Source organism: Lepisma saccharinum, chromosome 8 (genome assembly GCF_977018435.1).
Source record: "Lepisma saccharinum chromosome 8, izLepSacc3.1, whole genome shotgun sequence".
Lineage (NCBI taxonomy): Eukaryota > Metazoa > Arthropoda > Insecta > Zygentoma > Lepismatidae > Lepisma > Lepisma saccharinum.
The window spans coordinates 92,943,887-92,959,236 of record NC_139236.1 but is presented as its reverse complement, the minus strand read 5'-3'; the positions used below and the strand labels follow the sequence as shown (position 1 = coordinate 92,959,236).

Sequence of the window (15,350 nt, the reverse complement as noted above, 5' to 3'; positions counted from 1 at the left end):
TGTCATCTAAGGTAGGTTTCATACCATGGGCGTATCCAGTGGGGGGCAAGGGAACACTTGTGCCCTCTGGAAAGTGAGTAATGACAATTTTCACTTGGTTCCTTGCGCTCTACGTTGGACAGTAAATTAAATGCTATTCTCCCCTTTGAAATAATTCTAAACATAGCATTGTCACAATTTTGAAGTACATATTCCTTACAATTACCAAACAAAAACTTATTCATAATAAAAGTATTTCAACTATCTCGTAATTTATTAACAAATTTAACCTCTTGTAAAATAATTTCTGTATACAAATTAATTCCTTAATAGGTTAAAAATAATGCATTTTTAAATATTTGGTAATTAACTTTTATATTTAATAACATAAAAATTTATGTCATACAATGTATACTATACACATTATGTTGTGTATATTAAGATCCCCCACCAGTCTTCAATGATTTCACACCCTTGCTTACTGACTCAGCCAGAGGGGCCCGGTCAATTTGACATTCGAGTCCCCACCGAAATTACGAACTTGCTGGCAAAATGGCCATAGATAGAAGATGAAAACCTTTACACATCATTTGTTATCAACTTCTAGAGCGTAAATTGTTTACGCTATGTATCCGGTGGGGAGACTGAGTTGCTCAGTCAGTCTGCACAAGAAAAAATAAAACTTGATAATTCATAAACTTTTACCATTAATATTAGTTTTATTTAAGTGTGGTATTTAAAATGTAACTTCCCACCAAATATTTTCAAGTCTTTTCCTATTCAAATATCCACACTGTCCACACCTGTTATGTGTTACATGTTATTCTCGATGTGTAGATCCCGCTCGAACCCGGATCCTTCAGTAACGACATCGTGAGATGGAGGAATTAGGGATTTAGCTTTACCGATACCCACGTATCCGAATAGTTAGCGTTTTTCTCTCGTCCGTGCTGTCGGCAGACGTCCGTGGCGGGTGGTTATCACAGCGCGCTCCGACAGTACGGGTTACGGGTTCGAACCCCGAACTGGGCATGTGTGTGTGCCCCTTCATCAATTTTATCGTATCATCATTTCGATTAATCAAATGTGGCAAAAGGGGGTCCTAAGTAACAAAAATCAAATCAAATCAAACCATTGAATGATTGTTTCATTTGGTTTATTGTATTTCGCTTTTCTGGCTTTGGCTAATCGCGAAGATGATACAATAAAATTGATGAAGGATCGTACAAAAAACACCCGTCGACAGGCCGGAATTCGAACCCGGGATTTCTGGCTTATTATTCAAATCAAATCTTTTTTTATTTTCGAAATAGGAGTTATATGTATCTTTTTAGTAGTCATTCCTCAATTTGCAATCTTTTCCTTCCCGCCTTTGACGCTCTTTTTTTTTCGGAATACTGGGACCTAAAGGGGGTGTGACCTCCATCAACCCCCTTGAGCACGCCACTGATTGCTACCCAAGTGACGATGTCACCGCGCGTCATTGCTCGATGTGTAGACATACTGTGACAAGATAGTTGATTTTTCAGTAGGAGGTGCTGCCCAGGCAGCAGTTGCTCCATTGTCCTGAATAATAAGTCTTGTATTCTACATCCCTCTGTTGCAGAGGGTCAGATATATATTAAATGCCACCATTACTTTGTGGATTTTGTGAAGTGCATTTTTGTTCCGTATCAAAATTGGTGGGTATTTCTTTCGAACCAGTTTTTAAAAGTGTATCATAAGTGGTTTTATTATGTCCCATTTTTTAAAAAAGAAATCAGTTTTTTTTTAATGAAAAATGCTAAGAAATATATGCTCAGTTCCTATATCGAAAATAAATGTCATCGTTAAAATTATGAATAATAATATCGGGTCCACTAATATAAAAATTCAACTCTGCGTCCTCCATGACGCGTGATTAGTGAATCGAATCCCATCTCTATTTTTTCTAGTGGATTCCAATTGACCTTGTGACAATCAGTAAGTTCAGTTCAACCTCTTCAGCACTGAAATCCTACGTTTCTTTGGTAGTAGATGAATGTGGGTGACTCCAATTGAAACTGGGGCCAAGGACTTTTGGGGCTGAAGCCCCTCAAAGGTCAAAAGATTAGTGTTTACTATCCTTTAAACAAGTCCCCAAAACGTTTTGAATGCCTGTGTATGTATGTATGTATGTAACCCAATTGTTTTCTTTAATTGTATCAAGCAAAGAATACAAAAGATTATACACTAAATATTTGGCAGCATGAAGCCTTCCTCTTCTCCAAGAAAGAAACATCCTGGCTACACCACTGCGTTAAAGTAAAAGAAAATATTTCCAATGTTATCTTCCAGTTATTTATGAGAGATTCATATCATCCTGATGTAGTTTCCAGAAGCTACTATGCTGATATAAAAGATGATAATAAAAGTGGGAAGGCAGAACATTTGGGGCAGGCCCGTAGCTAGAGGGGGGCAAGGGGGCAACTGCCCCCCTGAGAGCCTGCTTTACCCCCTGCGAAAAATGCAGAACACATTCCTACCTGGAATTCTCACTAATCTTTACAATTATATCCTGTATTACTCTAGCAACATAGAGACATTTATTGATTTTGTGATTTATGAAGGTGTGTGGGATTCCGTATAATGTCGTATCAGGATTGGGGGGGACAAATTCCCTTCCAGATTAAGACTTCGGGAAATTATTTCGCAATTTTCAGTATCTAGAACAGTTGTGACATTTTGAGTAGTCTTGTATTAAAGGTGCCTAATTATTTTGGATGTTTTTCTTGGATATGTTGCTATGAAGTTTGAACTGCATAATTTTTTGTTTCCCAAGTCTATCTTTTGGCAATAGCGATTCGTGTGGTAGAGAGAGGGAGTGGATATTTAATTTTTGTTACTTAACGTTGCTTTTCTGCCACATCTAGCTAATCGTGACAATGAGTGATGACGTGAAATTGATGAAAAGACACTCACAAACAGTGCTGCAACCACAGGAAGAATGGGGGGCAGAGGCATTAGAAGGAAGTCCAATCTTGGGGGGGGGGGGGGCAAACATTGAAGCAAAGAAACATGACTAGCAGAATAGCTAAGAATAGCAGGACAAATGGATACTCAAGATGGAATTAGTTTTCAAGTGTTTCTTGCATTTTTCTTCCAGACGGCTACAGGCACTTGCAGGGGGCACAGAGGGGCAATTGCCCCCTCGATTTCAAATGTTATACAAATAAAAGTACATTTCGTAAACTTTTCTTGCTCGCTTCTCTCGCAAACACAATTTCTACTAGTCTTATAGTGCAAGTTCAGAGCCATAGCTAGTGGGCGGCGGGAGTCAGCCCTGCGAGCCAAAAGAATCTAAATGAAAAACAATGTTAAAAAGAATGCCATGGCGCCTCGTGAAATTATTTGCGCCCTATTAAATCAATATTGTTTTCAGTTTGCAAATATTAGGATCTAAAGATTTTCCTGTTCACTTCGATCCCAATAGGATTCTTTTCTGTAATTGATTCTAAATTACTCGAGAGAGAAGTAAGGCCAGGTATATACTTCACATTGTTGCTGCTTAAATGCATGAACAATTCCTTTGAGGAAAAGGAGCGCGCACATTTGAGAGACAATTTGGCGGATGGATCGATCATGTAATGTATTTAAATAATATATATATATATATATATATATATATAAAGAAACTTTGAATACGTACACAAACACAATTTAACGTTAACATGTTGCATATGTATTTTCTTATTTTACGTCGCTCCATGTTGCATAGGTGTAAAATATATGTTGTACATGAAAGTTATACGTGTCATATGTACAAAAAGAATAATGTTCGTCATGCATATTCTGTCTTTCAAAAATACAGTTTGAGTGCTTGTTTTCCATTATTAGCTAATATGAAATTGAACGTGTTGAAAAAATATTTCAAATCATTTGTTCAAACACAAATGTTTTAGCACCGACTTCTACCCCCTTTTGCGTGATTTATGAAGATAATAACGTCTTTTAATGCTACTATTATTACTACCACTATATTATTATTATTATTAGCACAGATAAAAATTTGTGGTTTCGAAAGAAGAATTAGACGAGCAAATAGTGACTGAGAAAAGTTGCTTGCCTTGATGTCCTGTACACACTGTGAAAGTTGTCGGTGTTATCAGGCGGCACCCTATGAATATAGGTTCAAGAAAATGACAAGTAGAAAAAGCTGCAATGAAATAACTACGATTGAAAATCTCTCAAATTATAATTTATTTATTTATTGTCTTATATTTCTAATATTACATTGTGTCTGTTAAAGTACCTCAGGCAAAACCTATTTTTTGACAAATAATTTTATTCATATATATTTCGCCATTCTGTGACTGGCAGAAATCAGTATCAGTGTAAAAAGACCTGATATTTTGGGTTTGTACACTTTTGCTCAAAAAGTGCTGGCGATAAGCGGCCCAGAGACCTCGTGTCGCGGAAATGGGGTAAGGCGAAGGAGACCCTTATATCGTTCGGTTTCGTACCATAGTCATTAAGGAAGGTTTTTCATAATGTAAAGAGGATACAACATTTCCCTCTATAAAACTTGATATGAAATTTTAATGATAACACTGTAATCCAAGAAGTCATTGATCAATCAAGGGATTCCTATTTGTTTGTCGGGTGTCAAACACATGTATTTCAACAACACAATATTTTGCAAAATGGTTAACGTAACCAGTAGGCAAACATTGTCTGTAGTGATGCAAGAGTCTTTCATTTGAAGCAAATAGAATTTGTGGTGGAGTAAGGGACCCATGTTTTAATGTTTTAGCAAGTAGGCCTACAAAAAAATTATGACAAATTTTTACACAATTCATCAAAGTGTAGATAATATGTAACCATTATTATTTAATTAATTCGATTTTTCTTGCAAAACACAACACAATGCCGCCCCCACCCCATGGCAGAGTGGTTAGCACATCGCGCTACGACGCCAGGGGTCCCGGGTTCGAATCCTGGCCTGGGCATGGATGTTTGTGAGTGTCCATTCATCAATTTCATCACTCATCCTCATCTTCGCAAATTAGCCAAAAGTGGCACACAAAGCGAAGTAAAATAAAGCAAATCAATCAATCAAACAAACACAACACAATGGTGGTGTTGGATAATCGTTCGATTCGTTTGTGCCTAAAAATCTCGCATACTGGAAACTAGAGGGAAACATTATGAAGCACGATTTATAAAGGACTTTCTTAATCAGTTCTGCAGAGAAGCCAAAAGCTGTTGGTACATATTAATCGTCTATTAACAATATTGACCTGTAAATATAAATTAGATACAATCCGATTAGCCTATTTATGTTAAACTTTATCTTTGTATTCTTTGGTAGTCCGAAAAGTCATTATCGATTTTTTTTTTTTTTTTTTTTTTGTTCGTTGGAGTTTCAAGATATCATCCCTTTCCTGTTACTTATCACTTTTGGAGGAGGCCAATGCAACACAATATATTAAACATTTGCCCCCGCTACGATTGACTTCGCCCCCCCCCCTACTAAGAATTCCTGGCTACGAGCCTGATTTGGGGTAAATGTTAATTTCTAATACATATAGGAGAAAGACTAGCTAACTCCGTCCACCCCTCTGAGTATAGGCTTTACAGTATTCTCGATAATTGTTTTCACCAAGGGACCCCCAATATTTTAATTGCGGAGGGAGACGGGGAATCAGGAAACTGCGATACGGCCCTGATCTTACATATTACCTCACACGATTCAGAACATAAAACTCCATGCTGGGGAAATAATATTTTAACTGTGATGAAACATGTTCTATGAAGATTTTTTAGATATGATTACGCCCTTCTATAAACCGTGGAATAAAAATATCTTGTTTACTGAAAATCTTACTAGATAACTGAAACACTAGAAGAGGTATCTCTGAAACTGATTTGTATTTTTTTTTTTTTTACATTTAGAAATTTAATTTATAGTTTATAATCTAGATTGTAGCCCCCTGTCCCCTGCGTGTGTTTATTTTGTTTTGGTAGGTACACCTATGTTTGGGTATTTAAACTTCTGCATTACCAACGATAGATATAATTGTGCCAAAAATAATAAAGTAAACAGTAGAACAATTTTCAATCAAAATACTGTTGCGATCCAAAACACCTACCTAATGTTTATTATTTACAAATATCTAAATGAGAGAGAGAGAGAGAGAGAGAGAGAAAATATTATGTACTCTAAACTAAATGTTTAAAGCAAATGTGTTGTCATATATATACACACATATTTAAATAAAGAAAGTTGGTGTTCGACAAGATTTTATAGTTTGTAAGAATCGTTTATTTATTTTCTAAATGCACACGAAACCAAAAACAGGCAGCTGCTTCCCGATCAATTGTGAATTGGAAATGTCAGATGTTCCGACTGGTGCCTGGAGTGAGGCTAACTCAGGGTCAGGCCCAGAATGCACAGAGAGAATTCATATCATTGGTCGCCATGTTGCTTTCACGGACGGACTTATGAGATCGTCGGTGCGAATGTGTTATTTAGTGCGCGTTCCGTAAAGGAACTATTGGAGTTTTGTGTGTTTGTGGATTTTCTTAATGAATTTTTGTGTGTCATGGATAATTTGAATCGAGTGTTATTGCCAGGTAGGTGACGTACTGGGGAAGAAAAATCCCGTAAATAACTGGGATCGCGACACAACTTGTCTGCAATTTGCAACATGGCTGACAATGTGAATCAGAAAACACCGAAAGTGAACGATAAAAGTAAGCATTGCAATGCTGTACATCGTACGACAAGTGAGACGATACGACTAGGGGAACCTGAGAAACTCATAATTCATCCTACGTCACTAACACCTAGCACTGTTAATCAGAAGAAAAAAACACCGTCCTTCCAAATAACTAGTGTTACGGTAGGTTCTAGGATGAGCAACGATGGAGCTGATGATTCGGCGGATGATCTGGACGAATCGCATACGGAATCAGATGTTATTGATAGCTCTAGAATAACAGATTTAGAAAACGAAACCCCAAGTTACTCAGAGGACACGTTTTCAAAGGATGACATTTTCTTCAACCCTTCAACAACGTCTTTAGGAACTGCTCCTGTAATCCCTACAAGTTCGCAGTATGGTTTAGCGATAGTTGCAGAAGGAAGTAATCTAAATATTGGTGCTAATATTTCTGGTGATGTTCATGTAAGTGTTTCGGATAATGTAATTAACATTGATACAAAGACTGAAGAAAGAGACCATAGTCATAATCGTAATGAACGTTTTAAAGTGGTTAAAATTGAAAGTACAGAACCGTTTAGAAGAGGAAGGTGGATATGCATGGATTATTTAGATCATACTACTGTACAGTCGCAAACAAATGTAGTGAAAGAAGATGTTAGTGTAGTCTCTGCAAGTGTGCCAGCAACAGCGCAGTATATTCAAAGTGATAATGTTGTTGGTGATAATACAATGGTGCATGTTGATGATCAGAGTGGTGTTGATCATACTGGTGCTAAAGCTGTGTCAATGCAAGAACATCAAGCAATGGTGCAGGCCCAAGTGCCTCATCCTGTAATGGGACAAAGCCAACCAAATTTCCCTACAATATCTCCAAGTCAAAACCAGATACCTTCCCAAACTGTTGTACCACAACCTACCCAACATCAGTCCTTACCGCAAGTACAGCAGGCAGTGCAAGGTATGGCTCAGGTTCCTCAACAGCATATCCAACAAGTTCAGCCTAAGCCACAGTATTACACACAGGGTCAGCAGCCCCAGCATCCTGGGTTTCAGACACATCAAGATCAGGGGCAAATTCAGCAACAGCTGGCCCAAAACACTTCAGCACAACAAGTTCCACTTAGCAGTCAAAATATTGTAACTGCAGTTCCAAGCAGTTTGACAAGCAATCAGCAACCACAAGCTGTACCAGTAACTCAAAATATACAGCAACAGAAGACTGTTCAGACACAGCAGCAAACTGTGTCAGCTCAGACGCAAACTATTCCGCAACAGAGTTTGCCACAGCAGCAAATTGCAGCAACTATTCCACAACCACAGCAACCCCAAATTGCTGGAACTATGCCACAGGCTCAAGTTCCGCAGGCAGGTACTGAATATATAAGCATAGCAATGCCCCAACAACCACAGGCTGTTTCTCAATCTTTGCCTGCTAGCCAGGCTACAGTTTTGCCACCACATATAAACCAAGTAAATATTCAAGGTGGTAGTTTGCATCCAAGTAGTCAGACAAGTGTTCCGCAGGCTGTGCCTGTTCATAATAATGCTTCCACACTCATATCAAATGTAAATATCCAGCAACAAGCACAACAGGGTGGGTATATACCACAAGCTGCTACAATGGCTCAAACTGTCCCAAGTCAGAACCCTACTCAAGTAAATCAAACACCTGTCCTTCCACAGACTTTACCAGCCCAGGTTCCAAGCTCGGGACCTCCAAATTTTTCCCATCCAGTAGCCCAGACTACAGTGACTCATCCACCGCGAACTGATCCTTCGTTTGTTGGACAAAGAACTGCTCAAGTGCCACACCAGACAATTGGTATTGAACAAATGAATATTGAAGGTCAAGGAGATGGTCATATTGCTTCAGCAGCACTTTTGGAGTCATTGGTTGAAGTTACAGCAGCCAATGAAGAGGCTCAACAGGGAGGCGAGGATGCTGAAAGGTGAGTGAAGACAATTTTTCACCTGGTAGTGATATTTTTTTATGTATGATAATTATTGTTAGAGTATTGGTGTTGTCCTCTTTACTGTTACTCTTTTTATTTTTACATTAATGGTCTAAACATGTATTAGTATCCAGGGAAGAGACTGTTTCCTCAATGGATTATTAAGCCATTTCTTTTCCAAGAGCCGTTAATGGCTGCTGGTGTTTGTCCCCCAGAGTTTAATGATAATGTGTTTATGATGGTCCAACTTCCAATTGCTGCATATAATATTGCCATTGTACATGTACCTGTTTTACTTCACATGACTAACGGCATTTGCAAAAGAGGCATAACAAATATGTGCTTCTTAAAGAACAATTTTCTTTTCACATATATATTTACTTATACTTGTTATCGCCAAGCAGCCATTTGTTGACTGTTACGTAGGATGCAACCTGCTGCTGCCACCTTTACAACATATCGTATCACAGCCCTTTTTTATAAAAAAATACTCCCCCCCCAACTAAAATGTTAGTACAAGTAAATTAGGCAACTACATTCCCATAGCATTTCCCTAGTTTCTCTGGTCTTCATTTTTAAAAATGCTGACATGAGGGCCGAAGTTTCTTTTGTTGATTTCATCATGCTACGAATGCAATTTTTACAAATTTCGATTTCAATTTACGTCTGTTAATGCGTACTCTGGAGTTTAGCGATTACTTAAGATTTTGTTCAATGTGTGTTTTCATGGTTAGGTTAGGCAGGTCAGCTTTGTTTCTCTTAGTATTAAAATGAAGTCCCTAAATGCATTCTACTAAGGTTCCGATTTACTTCCCATTAGTGTATGATACTTACTGTCGCTTGTCAATGATGAATACCTCGTCCATGGAAAGTGAGCATGATTGTGTAAGGTAATTTTTAATAAATACGGAGAAACTAGTACTCACTTTTATCCGCAAAGTTGTTTTTCTTTTTCGATTAATTTCAGTGGCCACTGCCACCATCCTCGTTGGCCCTTGAAATTAATCGAAAAAGAAAAAAAAACCAGCTTTGCGGATAAAAGTGAGTACTAGTTTCTCCGTATTTACATACTACAGCGTGTCTCTTTTCCGAATTATGAAGTAATTTTTAAGTTTGTTTTTTTTCAACATAAATAACTTTTTTCCGAATCCAAACAGTGCTCATTACTTTAAGGAAGGTTCAAATTTTGTGTGACAATGATTTCCAAAATTCCATGATAATTCATCTTTCTGCTAGGAAAATTTAAAAAAAAATCGTAAAACAATCAGAATCGTTAATGACATGATTATGTTAGGTTAGATTTTCTTAGTATTTCTGAACTTCTTCCTTGTTATTTACACACACACACATGTAGCACTTTTTAAAGCCAAATATACTTTTTCAGTTGCTAAAATTTAAGAAAAGAACAGAACCCACTTTTTTGGGTACACAATTTGACCACACACAGTTACTGCACTCCATGCCTTAAAATAACAGGTTCATGTTGTGCAAACTTCAAGCATAATTCATACTTATTTGCAAACTTTCCCACATTTTCTGGTGCACGTTACAAAAGTCTTCCAGCATATGAAATTCAGACCTGTTGTGATAATTGTTCAGTAATGCCCAGTTCCTTATATCAAGATATTTATTTTTTCAGTCGTGAGTGATTATAATCAGTCATCCTTTTTAAACAATTGCCAAAGTATTTCTAATTTCCTTGGGAGTAACAAAGTTCACTTTAAAAGAGCCACATCCAACATACACAAACGTAGTCAAGCATTTGTGATATATTTCCGAACTTAGTTTTTATGAAAAAAATGTACAAAAATTAAATTGGAGAGTTCGTTCTTTCTCGTTAGATGCCATTGCACATGGTACCTACCTCTGCTACACCAAACTGTTTGCTATGATTATTTTGCAAAAGTAAATAATTTGGTAGTATTTTTTTCAATGGTCAACCAAAATTTCATAAATTTTTCCCAACATCAAGCTGTTAAGAGCTGTCCAGTCACATTGATCTGAATTCCAATTATGTAATTCTGTAATCATCATGTCTCCCATGTTTTCAATATGAATCAAATTCTATTCATGGTATAACCTATACGAACAAGTTTTCTGATTGTATGCTGTGTTTTTTTCGTGCAGACAGTCTTTACCTTCTTAGTCTAATATTCTTATACGAGTAGGTTAGGTGGGTCATGTTTTGTGCTCTTAGCATTATGATCCTAACGGCTTGTTATTTTTTAAATTTTTAAGTAGTTTAGGTTTGGTTGCATTAGTATTTTACACACTTTCCTTTATTTCCTATACATGTACACAACTTTTTACTTCAGACAGTAGTGATTTGCAAGCATGGTCACTTGCACAATGTTCAATTTATGACATAATTCCTTACAAATTAATGCTTTCGTACATCTTTAAAATGCACAAATTAGTATCTTTCGACAGCCCTTACTTTCACAACCATTTTCAGTATTCTCAACACCTTCCTTATCCTCCTCTGTAGTCTTAAAAATGATTACACATCAGAACCATTGCCACTAGCTTACATTTCATACTGGGTCATTCCATGTCAAGTAAACCAATGAAAAACACCTGACCATCTCTAATTTTATTCATACTTAATTGTCATGAAGTACTACCTGAGGTAGGAAAGACTGCAAAATTTCAGATTTTTATCTGTTGTACTTTTCTAGTTAGAGCACTCTCAAATATGGAAAAAGCACACTTTTCAGCACACTTGTGATCACAAAAAATCATAAATCAAGCTAGAATTGACGTAGAAGGTTGGAATAAGAACTAAATTGTTGCTTTTTCTAAGAGCTTTAATTAGATATATCACATGACTACTTTTGAAATTTTTTCATTGCAAGGTCATTCAAACTTTTTTTAAAAATCGAATTTTTCAAAAAGGTATATATTGCTTTTTTTAAAAAAAATACACATAGAAACATACATATTTTAACATCAAGTCTTAGAAGTTTTATTATGGGATCGCAATGGGATCACAGTTTTTGACATGTATAAACAAATACTATACACTAGATAGGACCATATGACACGGGAATATTGCAATGTAAATTCCATTCCTTTGTAAAGGGACTATGTTGTTTACAAAATTGGCCCGGGTTCGATACCCGGTGGAGGCACAAGTGGTTCGGATTCCACTTTAAACTGTAGGTCCAGTCCCGATTAGCCTTACTGTGCATAAAGTGGACTTAAAACACCAACTCAAACCAAATCAAACCAAACAAAATTGGCCAAATGGTGAAATAATGGGTATGTAGGAAAAGCGTGACTTGGGGTCTCGTTTTTTTGGGGGGGTATATACAGGGTGTTTCTAAAGGTCGTTTACAACGCTTGGGAGGTGATTCCTCACACGAAAACAAGCAAAAAGTCTAAGTTCCATTTTTACGACTGAGGCTTCGTTTCCGAGATAGGAGCCTCGCAAAAGGTGACAAAGTGATCGTCACACCTAACTGGGACGAATACTATCACATATAGAGAGGCGGTTCCAATGGAATCATAAAGGAATCGTATGTGCTCAGTCCGGAAGTCACTATGAAAAGTTCACTGCACGCATGCGCAATGGAGTCCTCAAAGGAATTGGGGATTTCCAGCAAGAACAATACATGGAAAGGGTATGTAACGCAGCAAGAAGGACCGTGACAATGAGAAATGCGTTAAAGACAACACATCCCGACCTCAAACATCAAAACATGAACACCGAACACAAAATTCGAAAAGTTGAGCACGGTTGCATACCCCAGTTACAAGCGAGGAATGAACGAATCATGTCATGTGGCATACGAGAGACACATTACTCCACCAGGAGGAGGGAAAGAAAAACACAATATCAGATGATTGCGACAACGTGTATTTTTACACGCGACAACTACGTAATATCCCCCCCCCCCCACACACACACAACAAACAACAAATGCTAAAATGTCTTATGCACAGACACTACACCAACTGAAGATGTCACTTTCACCACACAAAGGGGGTGGGGAGCAATACCAAAAGTGTTCGCACGCGATCATTGTGACGTAAAAGAGACCAGTTTTGGAAGCGCTGCACAGGCAAGTCTGGCTCTCGTAGTCTACGTTTGACCTTCATGACTGCTGTTCCCGCGAGAGGAGCTCGAAGGGTTGGTTCTCTCCGGCAGTCGTTCCAGTCGTGTTGCAGGTGCTGGGATATGATCAGCAGTTCGCTCTAGGTTGTCATACGCATTGAAGAGTATGTTGTATTGAAAGAAGTTGACGTGGTGGAGTGGACAAGTCAAGTATCGCAACAATTGGTCTGTGGTGTTCGTACGGTGATACGGCAAATTTGTGCAGTGTGCCAGTGTTAAACAAAAACGATACTTTGCAGTTCCAGCTCCCTATTACACAGATGGCTGCGTATACGACCCAGCAGCTAGCAGACATGTATCTCATGTATGGGGAGGCACGTGGTAATAGCCGCGAGGCAAGGCGTCTTTATGGAGAACGCTTTCCACATAGACGTTTACCGTCTCACACCTTCTTTCAGGTAGTGGACAGTCGACTGCGTGAAACAGGGTCAGTGTTACCACCGCGGCAAGAAGTTGGAAGACCCCGAAGTGTACGCACACATCAGTTTGCAGAAGATGTGTTAACAGCGGTCGCAGAACATCCTGGCACCAGTACGCGAGTGCTCGCTCGGGGACGAAACACGTCTCATGTGAATGTTTGGCGAGTGTTGTCAGAGGAAGGAATGCACCCTTTTAAACTGCAGAAAGTACAAGAACTGTTACCTCGTGACTTTCGCCCTCCTATGGAGTTTTGCCAATGGTTGTTGCATCAGCTGGACACAAACCCTCACTTCGGGGCAAACGTAATGTGGACAGATGAAGCCATTTTCACCAGGATGGATGTCTTCAATAGTAGAAACAGTCATGTATGGGACTTTGACAACCCACATGTACTTTTTGTGGCCCATCACCAGCACAGTTTTTCAGTGAATGTGTGGTGCGGGATAGTACATGATCATTTAATTGGACCATACATTCTCCCTGTTCGCCTGAATGGTCGCACGTATCATGCATTTCTTAGTGAGGTTCTGCCTGAACTGTTGGAGACCGTACCTTTGGCACTGCGGCAAGAAATGTGGTACCAACACGATGGTGCACCAGCTCATTTCGATTGTAATGTACGATATTTCCTGCATGACGTGTTTCGCAATAGGTTCATTGGTAGGGATGAGCCTGTGCCTTGGCCACCTAGGTCGCCAGATCTCAACCCTCTCGATTTTTTCTTCTGGGGAGAAATGAAAACCCTCGTATACGACACACCTGTCACATCAGCTGAGGACCTCGTTGCTCGCATCATCGTCGCCGCCGCGACGGTAGCAGATACACCTGGCTTGTTTGCTCGTACTCGACAATCCTTGATTCGTCGCTGTCATCTCTGCGTAGAAGTAAACGGCAGACATTTTGAAAACCGTCTGTGATTATTGCCCTCGGCAAATCTCAGTGAGAACACTCTTGGTATTGCTCCCCACCCCCTTTGTGTGGTGAAAGTGACATCTTCAGTTGGTGTACAGTGACACGGACTGTCTGTGCGTAAGATATTGTAGCATTTGTTGTTTGTTGTGTGTGTGTGTGTGGGGGGGGATATTACGTAGTTGTCGCGTGTAAAAATACACGTTGTCGCAATCATCTGATATTGTGTTTTTCTTTCCCTCCTCCTGGTGGAGTAATGTGTCTCTCGTATGCCACATGACATGATTCGTTCATTCCTCGCGTGTAACTGGGGTATGCAACCGTGCTCAACTTTTCGGATTTTGTGTTCCGTGCTCATGTTTTGATGTTTGAGGTCGGGATGTGTTGTCTTTAACGCATTTCTCATTGTCACGGTCCTTCTTGCTGCGTTACATACCCTTTCCATGTATTGTTCTTGCTGGAAATCCCTAATTCCTTTGAGGACTCCATTGCGCATGCGTGCAGTGAACTTTTCATAGTGACTTCCGGACTGAGCACATACGATTCCTTTATGATTCCCTTGGAACCGCCTCTCTATCTGTTATAGTATTCGTCCCAGTCAGGTGTGAGTTCACTTTGTCACCTTTTGCGAGGCTCCTATCTCGGAAACGAAGCCTCAGTCGTAAAAATGGAACTTAGACTTTTTGCTTGTTTTCGTGTGAGGAATCACCTCCCAAGCGTTGTAAACGACCTTTAGAAACACCCTGTATATATGTGTGTATATATATATATATATATATATATATATATATATATATATATATATATATATATATAAACAATTAGAAATGTATATTTTAAATATTAAATTTAATGTTTTCAATATTTTTTATTTTTTTTAACAAATATTTGTTAACAAACTTGCCCTCCCCCCCAAAAAAGTGAGACCCCAAGTTATGCCCCTCTCCTGCATACCTATTATTTCACCATTTGGCCAATTTGGTAAACAACATAGTCCCTTTACAAATGATTGGAATTTACATTGCAATATTCCCGTGTCATATGGTCTTACCTAGTGTATAGTATTTGTTTATACATGTCAAAAACTATGATCCCATTGCGATCCTATAACAAAACTTCTGAGACTTGATGTTGAAATATGTATGTTTCTATGTGTATTTTTAAAAAGAATTCAAAATATAGGTTTTTGAAAAATTCTATTTTCAAAAAAAGTTTGAATGACCTTGCAATGAAAAGTAGTCATGTGATATATACCTAACTAAAGTGCATAGCAAAAGCAACAATTTG

At 38.5% G+C, this 15,350-nt stretch overlaps 1 protein-coding gene across 4 annotated transcripts in view; it reads left to right on the top strand.

Annotated features, from left to right (window-relative positions):
• The first annotated feature begins 6,378 nt into the window (after positions 1–6,378).
• LOC145991305 (uncharacterized) overlaps positions 6,379–15,350 on the top strand; it is a 230,243-nt gene continuing 221,271 nt past the window's right edge. For 2 of the 4 annotated variants that reach the window (XM_083127296.1, XM_083127295.1), the window contains exon 1: positions 6,379–8,614. In XM_083127296.1, coding sequence (XP_082983422.1) covers positions 6,648–8,614 — 1,967 coding nt within the window. In that variant the 5' untranslated portion in view covers positions 6,379–6,647. The remainder of the gene's footprint in view (positions 8,615–15,350) is intronic. The other 2 variants (XM_083127297.1, XM_083127298.1) reach the window with 2 other exon arrangements.